Source organism: Empidonax traillii, unplaced genomic scaffold (genome assembly GCF_003031625.1).
Source record: "Empidonax traillii isolate 1590-97213 ecotype Southwest subspecies unplaced genomic scaffold, ASM303162v1 scaffold744:size612752, whole genome shotgun sequence".
In the NCBI taxonomy this organism is placed as follows: domain Eukaryota; kingdom Metazoa; phylum Chordata; class Aves; order Passeriformes; family Tyrannidae; genus Empidonax; species Empidonax traillii.
Genome location: NW_020955937.1, coordinates 379,476 through 392,933, shown reverse-complemented (window position 1 = coordinate 392,933; position 13,458 = coordinate 379,476). Strand labels below are relative to the sequence as shown.

The 13,458-nt window shown below is 41.1% G+C and overlaps 1 protein-coding gene across 5 annotated transcripts in view; it reads left to right on the top strand.

Annotated features, from left to right (window-relative positions):
* MCM9 (minichromosome maintenance 9 homologous recombination repair factor) overlaps positions 1-13,458 on the top strand; it is a 47,876-nt gene that overhangs the window by 440 nt on the left and 33,978 nt on the right. For all 5 annotated transcript variants that reach the window (XR_003573126.1, XR_003573127.1, XM_027900633.1 and 2 more), the window contains exons 2-7: positions 378-694; positions 4,509-4,825; positions 6,839-6,920; positions 7,518-7,718; positions 9,956-10,081; positions 11,349-11,468. Coding sequence is in view for 3 of the 5 variants with exons in the window: in XM_027900633.1 (XP_027756434.1) it covers positions 385-694; positions 4,509-4,825; positions 6,839-6,920; positions 7,518-7,718; positions 9,956-10,081; positions 11,349-11,468 (1,156 nt within the window). In the remaining 2 variants the exon portion in view is untranslated. The remainder of the gene's footprint in view (positions 1-377; positions 695-4,508; positions 4,826-6,838; positions 6,921-7,517; positions 7,719-9,955; positions 10,082-11,348; positions 11,469-13,458) is intronic.

Sequence of the window (13,458 nt, the reverse complement as noted above, 5' to 3'; positions counted from 1 at the left end):
CTCCCCGCCCGCTCCCCGCCCGCTCCCCGCCCGCTCCCCGCCCGCTCCCCGCCCGCTCCCCGCCCGCTCCCCGGCGGGCGGGCCTGACCCACTGAGGAGGCGGGGCGGGTTGGCGGGTTGGCGGGAGCCGGCAGAGAGGGGCTGCGGGCGGCCCCGTCCCGTCCCCGGAGCCTGGCGCGGTGCCGGTGCCGGGCAGCGGCGGGTCGGACGTGCCGCTGTAACGAGGTGCCGCTGCCCGAGCTCCTGAGCCGCGCCCCGCCCTCGCCCGGCTCCGCGATGGGCTTTCCCGAGAGAAAGATAAAGTTTCCCGCTCGGCGCGTGCCCGCACCGGGAAGCCTCGCTGTGTAACCTCCTCCCTCACCTCGCCCCTCCTGTAGGCGCAGCATGGTGCTGAGCGCGGACCAGGTGGCCCTCATCGGGCAGGTGTTCGAGTCCTACGTGCTGGAGCACCACAGGGACGACATCCTGGGCATCCTGAGGGAGGCGGACGACCAGGGGCACTACCCCGTCGTCGTCGATGCTTTGACGCTCTTCGAGACCAACATGGAGATCGGGGAGTATTTCAACGCCTTCCCCAGCGAGGTGCTCCCGATTTTCGACAGCGCGCTGCGCCGGGCTGCCCTGGCGGCGCTGCAGGACTCCGCGGACACAGCACAGCTCAGCCTGAAGCAGAACCTCCACGCCAGGGTCTCGGGTGAGTGGCGGGGCAGGGGCTGCAGTGAGCCGCCTCTCCCAGTCAAGTTTCCTTACTCTGTAACAAACTTTTGGGGTGCCACGGGAGTGAGCAAGTTAATGCTTGCCGTTTCAGTGTTTGAAGAAGTGGCGAATCCTTTTAATCCCTATTAAGAAGGGAAGAACACGTGCAAATAACGTGGAGGTGTGTAGACCAACCCCAGAAAAGTGCCGTGGGCATTGCCACTGTTCTGCGTGGCATTTGTTGGGTCAGGGCTTATACTGAAGTCTTTCTGTGGCAAAGACTCCTCACCATCAGCCACTGGTCTTACATTATTTCTCTTCTAGACAGAAGGTCTAAAGAATAGTTTTAGGGGAAGATACATAGTTTGTAAGTTTAATTGCAGGTTGACCTCTCTACTGTACCAGTTGGGTCATCATCTTTTTTGGCTCCAGCCACCTTCCAGAAGAGGCAAAGTCAAAATTTTGAGTTATCTTGTAACAATTGCGTTTGAAATTGTCGAATTTTATGCTTAGCTGTAATAAAATTGCTTGTTATAAAATCGGAAGGAACTGTTGAAAGGCATGATCATTGACAGGGGACTTTGTCATTTTTTCCACTGCAAGTTGCTATGCCATTATTCCTTATTAATAAGAAATTTCGAGTAGCTTTGAGGGCTGGTAAGTGTGCAGTGCGGTTGAAATGTCTGTTTTGCCTTTTGTGGCAGACTGGGTCAGTGGTGGCACCATCCCTTCTGATCATTTCTAGTCATAACTATTTGGAGCAATAGTCCACAAAGCCAAGAGGTGGCAGCCTGTGTTTCCCTCCCCTGCCCTGTTGTGGAGTGGACTGTGATCATTCAGTTTTTTGGCATCTTGATCTTGGATAAATCAGAATTGTTAAATTGGCCCGTGTTTCATTCCAGTAAGTTTCAATAAAGATGTTGTAATGAAAACACATACATCAGAAATACAGTTAGCCTGTGGCTCTCACAATGCTATTTTTTCAAGATTTTTAGAGGGAAAAGAAGTTAAAAAAAACACAAGGCTTGCTGCCTATTCAGGCATTAAGGAGCTTGTGCACAACTGCCGAGTCCTTGGTGTAAAAGGATGGCCTCTGTGCTGTACTGAAATCTGTCACTGGGCATCTCCCTGTACCTATGAAAGCAGGAGTGAATTAAAACTTTCCTCCTAATGTTCTAGAATGCATTTGCATCATTCAGGGCTTCAGCATGAAAAAGAGACTCCAAGTACGATTAATTTAAAAGCTATGAGGAAGCATTAGGAGTACAGCAAGGGGCAGATGATCACTGCATGAGTAGCGGTGTCTTTAAGACATTCCTGCTCCTGTTATCAGCCTGTTGCTGGAGCTGATCGTTCCTCCCACAGTGATGTTTTGTCTGAATATTCCCTTATAAACCTCAGGCAAAATTAGCAACGTTTGATCAGATAGTTTTAATAACTGATAAAAGCAAGCCTGACTGACGGAAGAAGTTATTCAGAAGGCTACAAATAACTCCCTCACTAAGCTGGAGGGAAATTGGTGAATGGGGGGTTATCCTTGTGTGGTCCAGCTGGATCAAAACAACATCTGTCAACATAGTTTAGTTATTGTTCCGTACCACCACATGGCGGGCTTTGGAAGAAACAGAAGAAATAAGCTAAGTGATCTGTAGCCTTTTGTCCACCCAAATTTTCCAATGATACTGTTACCTTTTAAGTGGATTCTGGGTTCTGATTACCTTCAGGATTCTCCTCTTGGAGTGCCACTTCCCATTCCTACATCGGATGAGAAGGGAATGAGAAGGTGGGGCACTGTTTTTGGTGAGAGCAGCAGACAACTACCTGGAGTGCAGCTGAGGGGATCTTCATGTCAGGCATGGAATGAAGTGAGGAAAAGTGGTTTTGCTTATGCCGGGTATAAGAATGCAACCTCGACACACTGCTGCCAGTACATCTAGAAGTTCAAAGAGGGATTCAGGGAGGGTGAATATGCAGCAGTCAGCAATGGGTGATTGCCTTGGGTTCACTGAAGAAAGTAAAAGATGAAGTTCTTTACCTGAATTTTAGCATTGTAGGAATTTGTGTAACTTCTGCATTTTGCTACAAATCCATGAAATGATTTGTCCTTACCATTAGCCTGAGCACTGCTGTGTCTCTTACTGAAGGCCAACCTGCTTCTAGTAGTTCAGTGTTTTTGTGACCGATACAGTAACGTTGATTCAAAGAGGCATATACTCAACTAAAGAGTTTGTCAAGCAGTCTGATATGGTCAGAACAAAGGCTCTCTTTTCACATCTAGACTCTTGTCTCTTCGAAATTCAGAGATGACCATCATATATCCTGACAACAGTGCTGCAGTTCTCTGTAGTGTAAGCTGTGTTGTTTTTAGCAAAGCTTGTTGAAGAGCACCAATGGTGAGCTGGGAAAAAGATGCCAAAACAGTTGGAGAAATAATGGATTGTTTTTTCCCCTGAACTGATTAGAAATGCAAACCTGTGGGAGAAAAAAAAATTCAACAGGTTTGGTAAAACATGTACATAGCTTTGCTAGAGTCAACCAGAAAAAAATTGTTTGCAGTTTTACAAAATTTTCTTTTCCAGATTATTTAATTCCTTTTTATGTTTTTGGACTTTATTCTTTTACCTTTTAAAATTAGTTTAATACTTAAAAATATTTTCTTTAAACAAAAGCAAAAGGTCAAACGTTGCTTAAAAGCATGAAAACAGAATTTTTTTTTTCTGTTTTGTTTCGGCCTGTCTCAAATAAAGCATTTGGCTTTGAAAACACTGAAATAAATATATGATATCCTTTTTTTAGCAGTCAAAGCTCCCAAGAAGATTTGACCTAGATGCACAAATAATTTTGGTCCCTTTAGAAACATAATTTCCCAGTAGATTTGAAGTTTTACATCTCTGTTTTCTAGCTCTATTTTGGAAGTAAAGCTAAGAAATTATTTTAGGAGTAGGTAATATCTTTTCAGGTTGATAATTGTTAGTATCTTGTGGTTCATTGATACTTTCTGAAGAGGCAATATTGTGCTCAGGCGATCATTTCAGAGACATGTAAAGTTGAGGTAGATTAATCTTCCTGAGGATTTCAGGCGCTGTGGTGCCAAGTGGTGGCTGCATAGGGGAATATGGGAACAGGATCAGGACACCACTGAACTGGCTGTTGGGGTGGAATTAAAGGAGGGCAAGTGGAAAGTGTTCTGTCACTATTCATTTGAACTTACAAGTGAATTTGCTTTGGTTATGTTCAAAACCCCTTTACATTCTTTTTATGCTGTCTTCCTTGTGCTTGAGCTTTACTGGTATGCAGTGTGGATTTAAGGTCAAATGCTCACCAACTGCGAGTTTTAAATTTGCTTTGACTTGGGAATTCACACAAGATTAGGAGCTACAGCTGTTTAACTGTGGAATAATGTTGAACTACAATTAAGTAGCATAACTAAAATTTTGTAACTCAGATAGATCAGTTGTAGAATAAATGGCATCTGCGAAAAGAACATTTAAATTAATAAGTAGATCTGAAAACATAAGGATCTTTTTCCATGAATGGAAACTGTTAATGACTATTCGGCCCTTGGCAAGAGAGGGAGAGTAAAATGGCAACATTTTCAGTTGGTGCTCAGTGTCTGATGATTTTCACTATCTGGGGCCAGTGAATTAGATTTATGGTACAACAGATGAATTGTTGAGCCACATTTATGAAACAGTAATAACAATGGCCACTGTTCATATGTCTGGCATGTTTTCTAGTCTTTGTGTTTTACTGCACTGTAAGTCCATGTTTCATATGCAGAGCCTTATGCTGCACATATTTCTGTTTACCAGGTTTGCCTGTTTGCCCAGAGCTGACTCGAGAGCACATTCCTAAAACCAAGGATGTGGGTCACTTTTTGTCTGTTACTGGGACTGTCATACGTACCAGCTCGGTGAAAGTTTTGGAGTTTGAACGGAGTTACATCTGCAACAAGTGCAAGCACGTGTTTGCTGTCAAGGCTGACTTTGAGCAGTACTATGCATTCTGTCGTCCATCGGCCTGTCTCAATGAAGAAGGCTGCAACTCAGTCAAGTTCACTTGTCTCTCTGGAACAGCCTCTTCTCCTACCTGCTGCAGAGACTACCAAGAAATCAAAATTCAGGAACAGGTAAGGAGGAAAAAAAAAAAAAAAAAGGTGGAGAAAAAGGGAAAGGTATTAAAGTATGGGTGTCTCAAGTATAAAAAAACTTAACTTACAAAAGAAGACATTTGGGGGCCTAATTTCCTGTTGAAATAAGGTATCTGCTAATCTTAGTAGGACTATTCCTGCTTACATTAGTATAAAGATTGTCCCATTTTCATTGTTAAGTTTTACATGCTAAGATCAGTGGAAAAGTTTTACAGGTTCTACTGTTGTTTAAAACAAATGCCTGAGAAGACTAAAAGAAGCCAGGCAGCCTGTTGGTCAGAGATTTCTCAAAGAGTTAACGATGAAGCCACGTGTTGATTAGACTGCTGTTACTGGGTAACTCCATTTGATGTTGTACAAAACACCCGGGGTCAGTGCACAGAGGAAATTTCTGTAGATGGAATTCCATTCCATTCCATGTTGAATCCTTACATCAAGTGTGCATTGTTTCTCTAAGCACTTACAGGACATGATGCTGATGTTCAGCACTGCTTCTGAGGACTAAAGCTAACCCAGTGGTGGCCAAGGCCAGCTGTAGCTGTGCATGCAGTATGGTCAACACATGGTGCCTGCAAATGTCTCTTCCCTTCAGCCAATACTGAATTCAGCAATTATTGCATATGTGATCCTTACAGAATTTGCATTTGTTTTCTGATAGTAGCCCTGGGTGGAAGTACAGCCGAGCTGGAGGACTGAGAAACAATTGGACCTCTTTTTATGGTAGCACATAACCAAGACAAAACTGGCACAGGAAAATCTACACTGTGTGAAAATTGAGAATAAGCAGGGTGTATTGTATATAATGTTTCTGTGTTTATTAATATGTTCAGGGTCTTTATTTCATAGATCTTTTCTAAGATATCTTCAGTTGTTTCAGGGTTTTGATTTTATAAATGGGGAGGACAGTGGTGCCAATCTACATACAAGATGTATGAAATTAAAAATGAAGCTCTTGAAAGTTCAGAATAGCAAACAAAGTAAGGGAATAAAACTCTCTAGGAAATAAGCCCGATGTTGCATGTTCATATAATGATTGTTCCTGACATATGGGAAATTTCTATGGCTTTTTGTTTTATTGTGTGACACACAGATCTCTATGATAGGAGGAATTTTCAGCAACATGGGCTTATTAAAAACAGCAAAGTTAAACCAGGAATGAATTTCACTTGTGTTTCCTACTGAGCTCTGCAAGTAACTGTGCATGTGTTACCAGTACTGACAGTGATGTGAACTGCCTGTGGCCATGTAGATAATAGAGAGAATAGGGCTAGAATTCTAGTATGTATGACCTGTGCTGCAGAATGGAAAGGAGCTTCTGACTGTTGTACTCTATTGCAAGCTTTAAGTGCAAATGGAAAGATTGCTGGCTGGAAATAGACTGTGACCAGATTGCATAGACTTTGCCCTGGGGAAGAGAAAAAGAATTACAGGATTTACTGGCACATTTGTCAATATATATATGTTTGTTTTTTCCAGTTGTTGATTTAATCCTTGACACTTAGGTGTATACTTAATCTCAAGCTCTCAAATTATGGTTAAGTACCAGAAAAACACAGAGAATATTCTCTCAGTGTGTACTTCAGTGAAGGGTTATCTAACGCATTGACATGCTTCAGTACCCAAAGCCAACTTTGCATATTGAAGAAGTATCTAATAATAGCTCAAATTATAATAAAGATCAGCTCTTTCAAATGACCTCTTTCAGTGAGCTTTCTCCAGCAAGATATTGAAATCACACTACATCTTCCAGCACTGAGCACCTTCTGCTAATTTAATACCCAATCCCATTTCCATTAATATCAGCATTAAACTTCCGTTGTTAAGTTCGTGGCAGCAGTGGCATCCCTTACGGTAAGTTTTGTGATAAAAAACAAGAACTGACCTCAGTTTCGGGAAAGAAAGAAGTGTAGGCCCTTAAGCCAGAGCAGCCGTAAATGAAAGGCTTTTGAAAGGTGCTGTTCTTAAGAAGCGCTTTTCCTTCCCATGTGCCAGGTTCAAAGGCTGTCTGTTGGAAGCATTCCTCGTTGCATGGTGGTTATTCTGGAAGATGACTTGGTGGACAGCTGCAAGTCTGGTGAGGACGGAGCATATATCACATACGTTTGTATCACAAGCATTTTTAGTTTTTTCTTTTGAGATGAATCTTAGTCAAGTAGGCTGTGTCAGTGCTCCTATCTACAGAGTGCTGCAGGTGGAAAAAGCTACTGGGCATTCAAAGAAGAAGTTAATTGGCAGGAGGATGAATGAAGAATGGACTGAAAATTCTCAGATAGGCACATCTCCACAAGAAATTAATTTCTGGTCATACTTTCTCAGAAGAACACCCAGAACAGTAATGAGTGATTCTGGAGTTCATAAAAGTTACCAGAAGTCAAATAAGTTTTGACTGAGTTTTCTGTACAGCCAATCTAATTGAAAGAGCTTCTACAGTTTAGTGTGAATTCCTCTCTTCTAAAAGAGGAAACAAACAGAGGTATATCTGTAAGAATTCACCTCCCTTAAACAGAAGTGGAAAGACACAGCAACTTCCTACCACAGATGTAAGCACTGTACCTTATCTTTGTTTTAGACTTCCTGTAACTACATTGCATTATTATGCATTACAGCTAACTGAAATATCTTCATGTCTCAGGTCAGATGTTATTTTGCTAACTTTTGGTTTTACCTCCAGGAGATGATATCACAGTGTATGGAGTGGTAATGCAGAGGTGGAAACCTTTCCATGAGGGTTCACGCTGTGACTTGGAGATTGTTTTGAAAGCCAACTATGTTAAAGTGAACAATGAGCAGCTAGCAGGGGTTGTCATTGATGAAGAAGTTCGCAAGGAATTTGAAGACTTCTGGGAAAGGCATAGGAATGATCCCTTAGCAGGTTAGTAGTGGAAAGCTTTTACATAGGGCACTTGATCAGATAGAGATGAAATCAGGAGTGAAAATACGATAACTGAACACATTTTCCCCCATTATCCTATCCCACCACCCATTAATCCAGGAATATATTTTTTCCAGCACAAGAATATGAAATTTTTACCGAGGGGGAGGAAGTACTAGAACTACTGCATTGATCTTCCTTCTTTTGAGCTTTCTAGTCAAGTATTTTGTGGAACATTTATTAACAGGAAATGAAAAATAATATAATCAATGGGGTGAAAAAGAGAAGTGTTTTATAATCAAGAAGGACGAAGCATACTTCTTAGAAGAAATGGTATGGACCAGATCTGCCTTTAGTCAGCATAGCTGTTGCCTCTGGGATGAGACATCTGACTCGTGGCCTCTGTATCCCAAACTAAGCCGTGAATCTCTACCATAGAGCTTAGCACCTCTTATCCTTAAGCTAACCCTTGGATACCTTGACTTAGGTGCAGCGGAACCTCCCAGTTCACAGTGGCTTCCAGAACAGTCAGTGCTGGGTCCTAAGCTTAGTGTAGTCTGTAGTCACCACCTTGGAATAGTCAGGAGTAGTGTCTGAAACTCTGTCCTTCTCCACCATCTGAGTGTCTTCTCCTGAACTCTGTGGAAGCTGAATGGACTCTTTAGGGCCTCCATCACTGAACTTTTTTAGGCTGACACTGTATCGTATAAAACCCTGAAAAGGGCTTAGTTTTTCTTCTTAAAAGACAAACAGGAGGAAAAAGAGGTGGGAATATCCCCCAAATTAGCCCCCCTAAGAAACTGTAGATCCTGTCAATGTTAAAGATTCTTCAGAACTGCATTTCCCCGAAAGCAACTTAATTGCTAGCTTCCTGCTGTTTGGAATGATAACATTTCATCCTTCTGCTCTTTGGAAAAAGATTATTATCACTCTGGTCAGAACTGTTCAGAAAGTAATTCAGGATCTTCTTTGAAGGTTCCATTTAATCTTAATCAGGACAATTTTTGGAAGCCTGCAGGGAGGAATGTGATTTTGTGCAACATTACTCATTCTGAATAAATAAATATGAAGTGGGTACAAGAAAATTGAGGTGGAAATGAGAAGGACCCTGACTGCCCAAGATGTCTGTTTCAGGCTGTTAGTCTGAATTTGAATTGAAATTGAGGACAGAGATCAAATTTGACCGGGGAGTCCAAGGTATAGGCCATTGCACAACAGAGTGTGTGTACCTTTGCTGTTTTTCAAGTGATAATGGCAGCTACTACTGCATTTTATATCAGTCACTTCATGATGCTAACTCCTAATTGTGGAGTTACATCTTGAGTTGTGCCGTGGCTGACCAAAGTTTTTAAAATTTCACTTTTTGGATGGACAAATATGTGTTAATTCCTTCAGAAAACCTCCAAAAGACACACATATGCCTCAAGTCATCTATTAGGGGCTTTCATATTTTGCCAGTACCATGTAATTGCATCTAAATTTAAAACATTTAAATTTTAGGATCATTTTAAGTTTTAACACTTAAGATCTCAAAATTGGTCACTCCCTTTTATTCCCTAGCAATGGGAGTAATACATGGCATTAAACCTGTGACCCCTTATGTGCTGGTAGTGTCAGAATATTAGACAGAATTAATTCTATTACACATCTTCCAAGCCATCAGTGTTGTCATAGCAGATGGAAATACTCTGCTGCTGGAAAGAGACTATGGTAGGGAGGAGGAAAGGGATCTGTGACACAGAAGGGTCAAAGGAGATTGAAGGTAACAACAAGAAAATGAGCCATGCTATGTGTGCGCAGGTTTGGGACAAAATAATTCAAATGTTAGAAGTTTTCTTTGTTTTCTTAAATGTACAACACACCAGTTTTCAAGGGGATATTTCAGAGTCTGGAAATTTTTAGGATTTATTCTTCATAGCCCTTACACTTTTAGCTATGGAACAAAAGAATTTGCATGATGGTATTTCTTTCCTTAGAGCCCTTTTCTCCTGCTATCCAGATCATACATTCCTTAAATTGCAATAGGATTGGATTTGCTGCTTGTGACCGTTAGGATCAAGCAACTGCTGTGGGTCCCATTTAAAAAATAAAATAATTTTTTAAAAAATCTCCTCCCTACTCTGTTCCTCTTGTTCAAGAAGGAGGCCCAAATTATTTGTCAGTGCACACAGGAGTCTGTGGGAAACCAAGGTTTACTCTACGGGCAGTGCTGAGTGCCATTTTTTTTGCTGTTTTAGGGAGGAATGAAATTTTGGCTAGCTTATGTCCTCAAGTTTTTGGCTTGTACCTGGTGAAGCTGGCTGTAGCCATGGTGCTTGCTGGTGGTGTACAGAGGACGGATGCTACTGGAACTCGAATCAGAGGTTAGTATTCTTTCTAACAGTATCAGATCCTTTCTAACTCTCATTCCCATACCTGTCTTCACCCACATCCCTCCCACCTGCAAAATCAAACCAGTAAGGTCTTGGAAGCATAATCATCCCATTTTCTTGAGTGAGAACAATTTTTGATCAATCCTGAGTATTATTCCAGAATCTCAGACAAATAAAGTGGGTGTCTAGACTTCCTCTTTTTATTATAATTTTTCCCCAATAAAACCCAGTAGAAGCAGACTTTCAGGTTTCCATTACGTAGAATATTAAAGGCAGCTGTTTTATCTAAAACATAAACTCACTTTTTATTGTATAAGTGACATTTTGAAATGATTTCTAGTAGGCTATTCCCAGTAGTATTTGGCATCAAAGGATGGAATCTTAATGTTCCCTTAACGTGGATCACTATAGTTCATTGAAAGGCAAAATTACAGGATTCATTTTGCTTCCTAATGCCAGACTTTTCCATCTGTGATTGTCAGCGCATCTCACTTAGTTCTGTAACTCCCAAGTTATCTGCCTGCTGATTCTCCTTCTGTTGTTATTAGATGGCAAATCTGCCATGTGCCAGGTGGTATGCAGGTCATAGTCTATGTAGGTCATAATAATTCCAAAATAGTATGTCTCTGTATACACATGCAGGATTTTCTTAATGCTCCAGCAGCTAAATAAAGCTATAGACTTTATGCTTAAATTGAAGTTGTACTGATATTTTGTAGACAGTGAAATAATTATAGAGCATTTCAGTGAGATTGTAGTAGCCAAATTATTGTTTTGAAATTATGAAGTTGTGGAACTGTTGGCAAAGAATTAGTCAAGAAAAAAAACGTGCTGATTTTATTAGTCCATCTTGCCAAAATTTAAGTAACCAAGTAGTGGAATGATAACTAAAACCTAGTATCCTTTTGTTTCGAGTTCAAGAGTGAGATGAGTCTGAGAAACAAGTATTCTAAAATGTAAGAACTCTCATTGCAGGAAGTGTTTTCAAACACCTGCTAATACTCTGAAAAATTTTCATTGTAATTATTTGTGTCCAGTCATATTGCTGGGTGAAGCAAGATGACTAGATGCTTTTATGAAACAATGAATTTATCACATCCAGTAAATAGTGCAGTCTTAAGCAGAATCACGTATTGTAATGGATATGTAGTGCTAAATGTTAGGTGAATAATGACAAGTATTATTTAATCTGAGCATTTTGTGTATATGTGTGTCTTTATCTGTACTGTCTGCTCCTACCTCAATGTTCTCCCCCAAGGTGAATCGCATCTTTTGTTGGTTGGAGATCCGGGTACAGGGAAATCTCAGTTCCTCAAGTATGCAGTGAAGATCATGCCACGCTCTGTGCTTACCGCAGGGATTGGATCTACGAGTGCAGGTACGTGCTTCTTCACCTGGAAAGGTTTATTTTCTCACTCAAATACGTTTATATAGAAGCCTCCTATGTAATGTGAACATGTGTGCTCAGGTTGTATGAGCACAGCTGAAGCAGAGAACAGCTGTGGAGGCATATGAGGCCTGATAAGACTCTGCAGAAGGGCAGTCCTGCCCTTTCACCTGTATCTGTGGAGGACTGTAATGAGCTTCTAACAGGGAACCTTCCAGGCCTCATCCAGAGGCACCTCTCAATGCTTTGCTTGCAGAGGGTGACCTGGGTCTGTATTTTTAGTGCTTTCCAGTATGACAATTATGACATCTTTCCAGTGCTCACACTGTGTGATGGGCTAGCATCCTGACCAGATAATCTCCTGTTCTTTTGTAAGTTCTATCTGGATGCAGTTTGATTTCTGTTTACTTTCTGGAAATTCACCCCTTGTTGAGGAATTATTTCTTACTCGTGAATATGGTTTCAAGGTGGTTTCAGAGAGCAAGTGCTTTTTTTTTCTTTTTTTTTGTTTTTTTTTTCTTTCTCCTTTTTGTTAAATTTAGGTATGTTGAATTCATGTATTCAGAGCCAGTTGGCTCTGAATGCCAGGCATTTTTACAAACTCTTCGGGGGACAATGCGCAGAGTCAGATTACCTCTGCCAATGACTTTATTTGAACAAATGAATATATTACTCGTACGTTCAAAATCACAAAATAATTAAGATCAAATCCGTGTCTCAACTAGCATGTGTAACTTGAATATTTCTCAGATAGTGCTGCTTTTCATTTTATGTCTGGGAAATGGCATTATTTATACATGGGAGAACCAGAGAATAAATCTTTCCCAGTTCCATAGCTGTGTGTATACTGGGTCTTCTGTAGCAGTGGAACTGGAATGTGATGATGAACATAAACCCTCTTGTGTGCAGGGAACTTGTTATGAAACATATATGCCTCTGATTTTCCATTCAAATTGTTGACAAATAGGTCTGGAGAGAAGCCAGAGAGAAAATTTTGGCTCAGCATAACCTTTTCTCCACTCTTTTTTCTGTGTTAAGAACTGAGAGCAGGATGGATAATTGCAGATTTGCTGGGGGACTCACAGTGATCTGGAGTGAAATTTTGCCATACATTTCAGTGTGACTTTGCCCACTTTTGTTGGTACTGATCTCCCTCTGTCAGCTGCTCTTGGCCTCATGTTGCTGTTGCCTTCTTCACCACGTCTCTCTCCTGTGCTTCATCTTCCACACGATCTGGTTTGCAGCTCAGCCATGATAGCAGGGTTCAAAGACATTTCCATGAAAAACAAAATTGCAGTTCAAAAGCTTACTGTGGTATGCATGCTTGATGATGTGTGGAGATGAAGTTTCATCTCATGAAAGTCTAGGGCCTTTAGATTGTCTATATTTCACTTAAATATCCGTAAATTCTGCAAAACCTCATGGTCTCCCAGCCCCCCATTTCCCAAAGCCGAACAGCAGGTACACCAAATTTCTACTTTAGAATTCTTTAGGATCTTTAACACAAGTGAAACTTCAGTGCCTAGCAAGAAATCTTATTAACCCCAGTTTAATTTCAAGGAACCTTTCCATGGCTAGAACTGCTGAACTAAAGCATTAATTTCTAGTCCAGGAGTTTGGATATTGTTTGAATTATTTTCTTTGCCTTTCCTGCGCAAGGTGTGTCTTCCTTATGAATCTGTTTGTAGCTGTACCTAACATTGATTTTTGTCAACTTGCTCTTTGTGCAGAAGCTTCAAATGATGAGTTTGGAGAACTATTAAACTGCTTTACTTTCCTTACCGTATTTGCACACTTTGAATTACCAGTTTCTGCTTTCTGGTGAGAGGACAGTCCTAAGTCACATTTTCCCCCTCCACGTACAAATATTAAATCTGTAAGTTTCATTTTCAACTAGCTCCTTACGATATATAAAAAGCAGTCTGGATTACATTCAATTGCTGGGTCTGGGATTACAGTCCACATAGGACAAAAGACACAC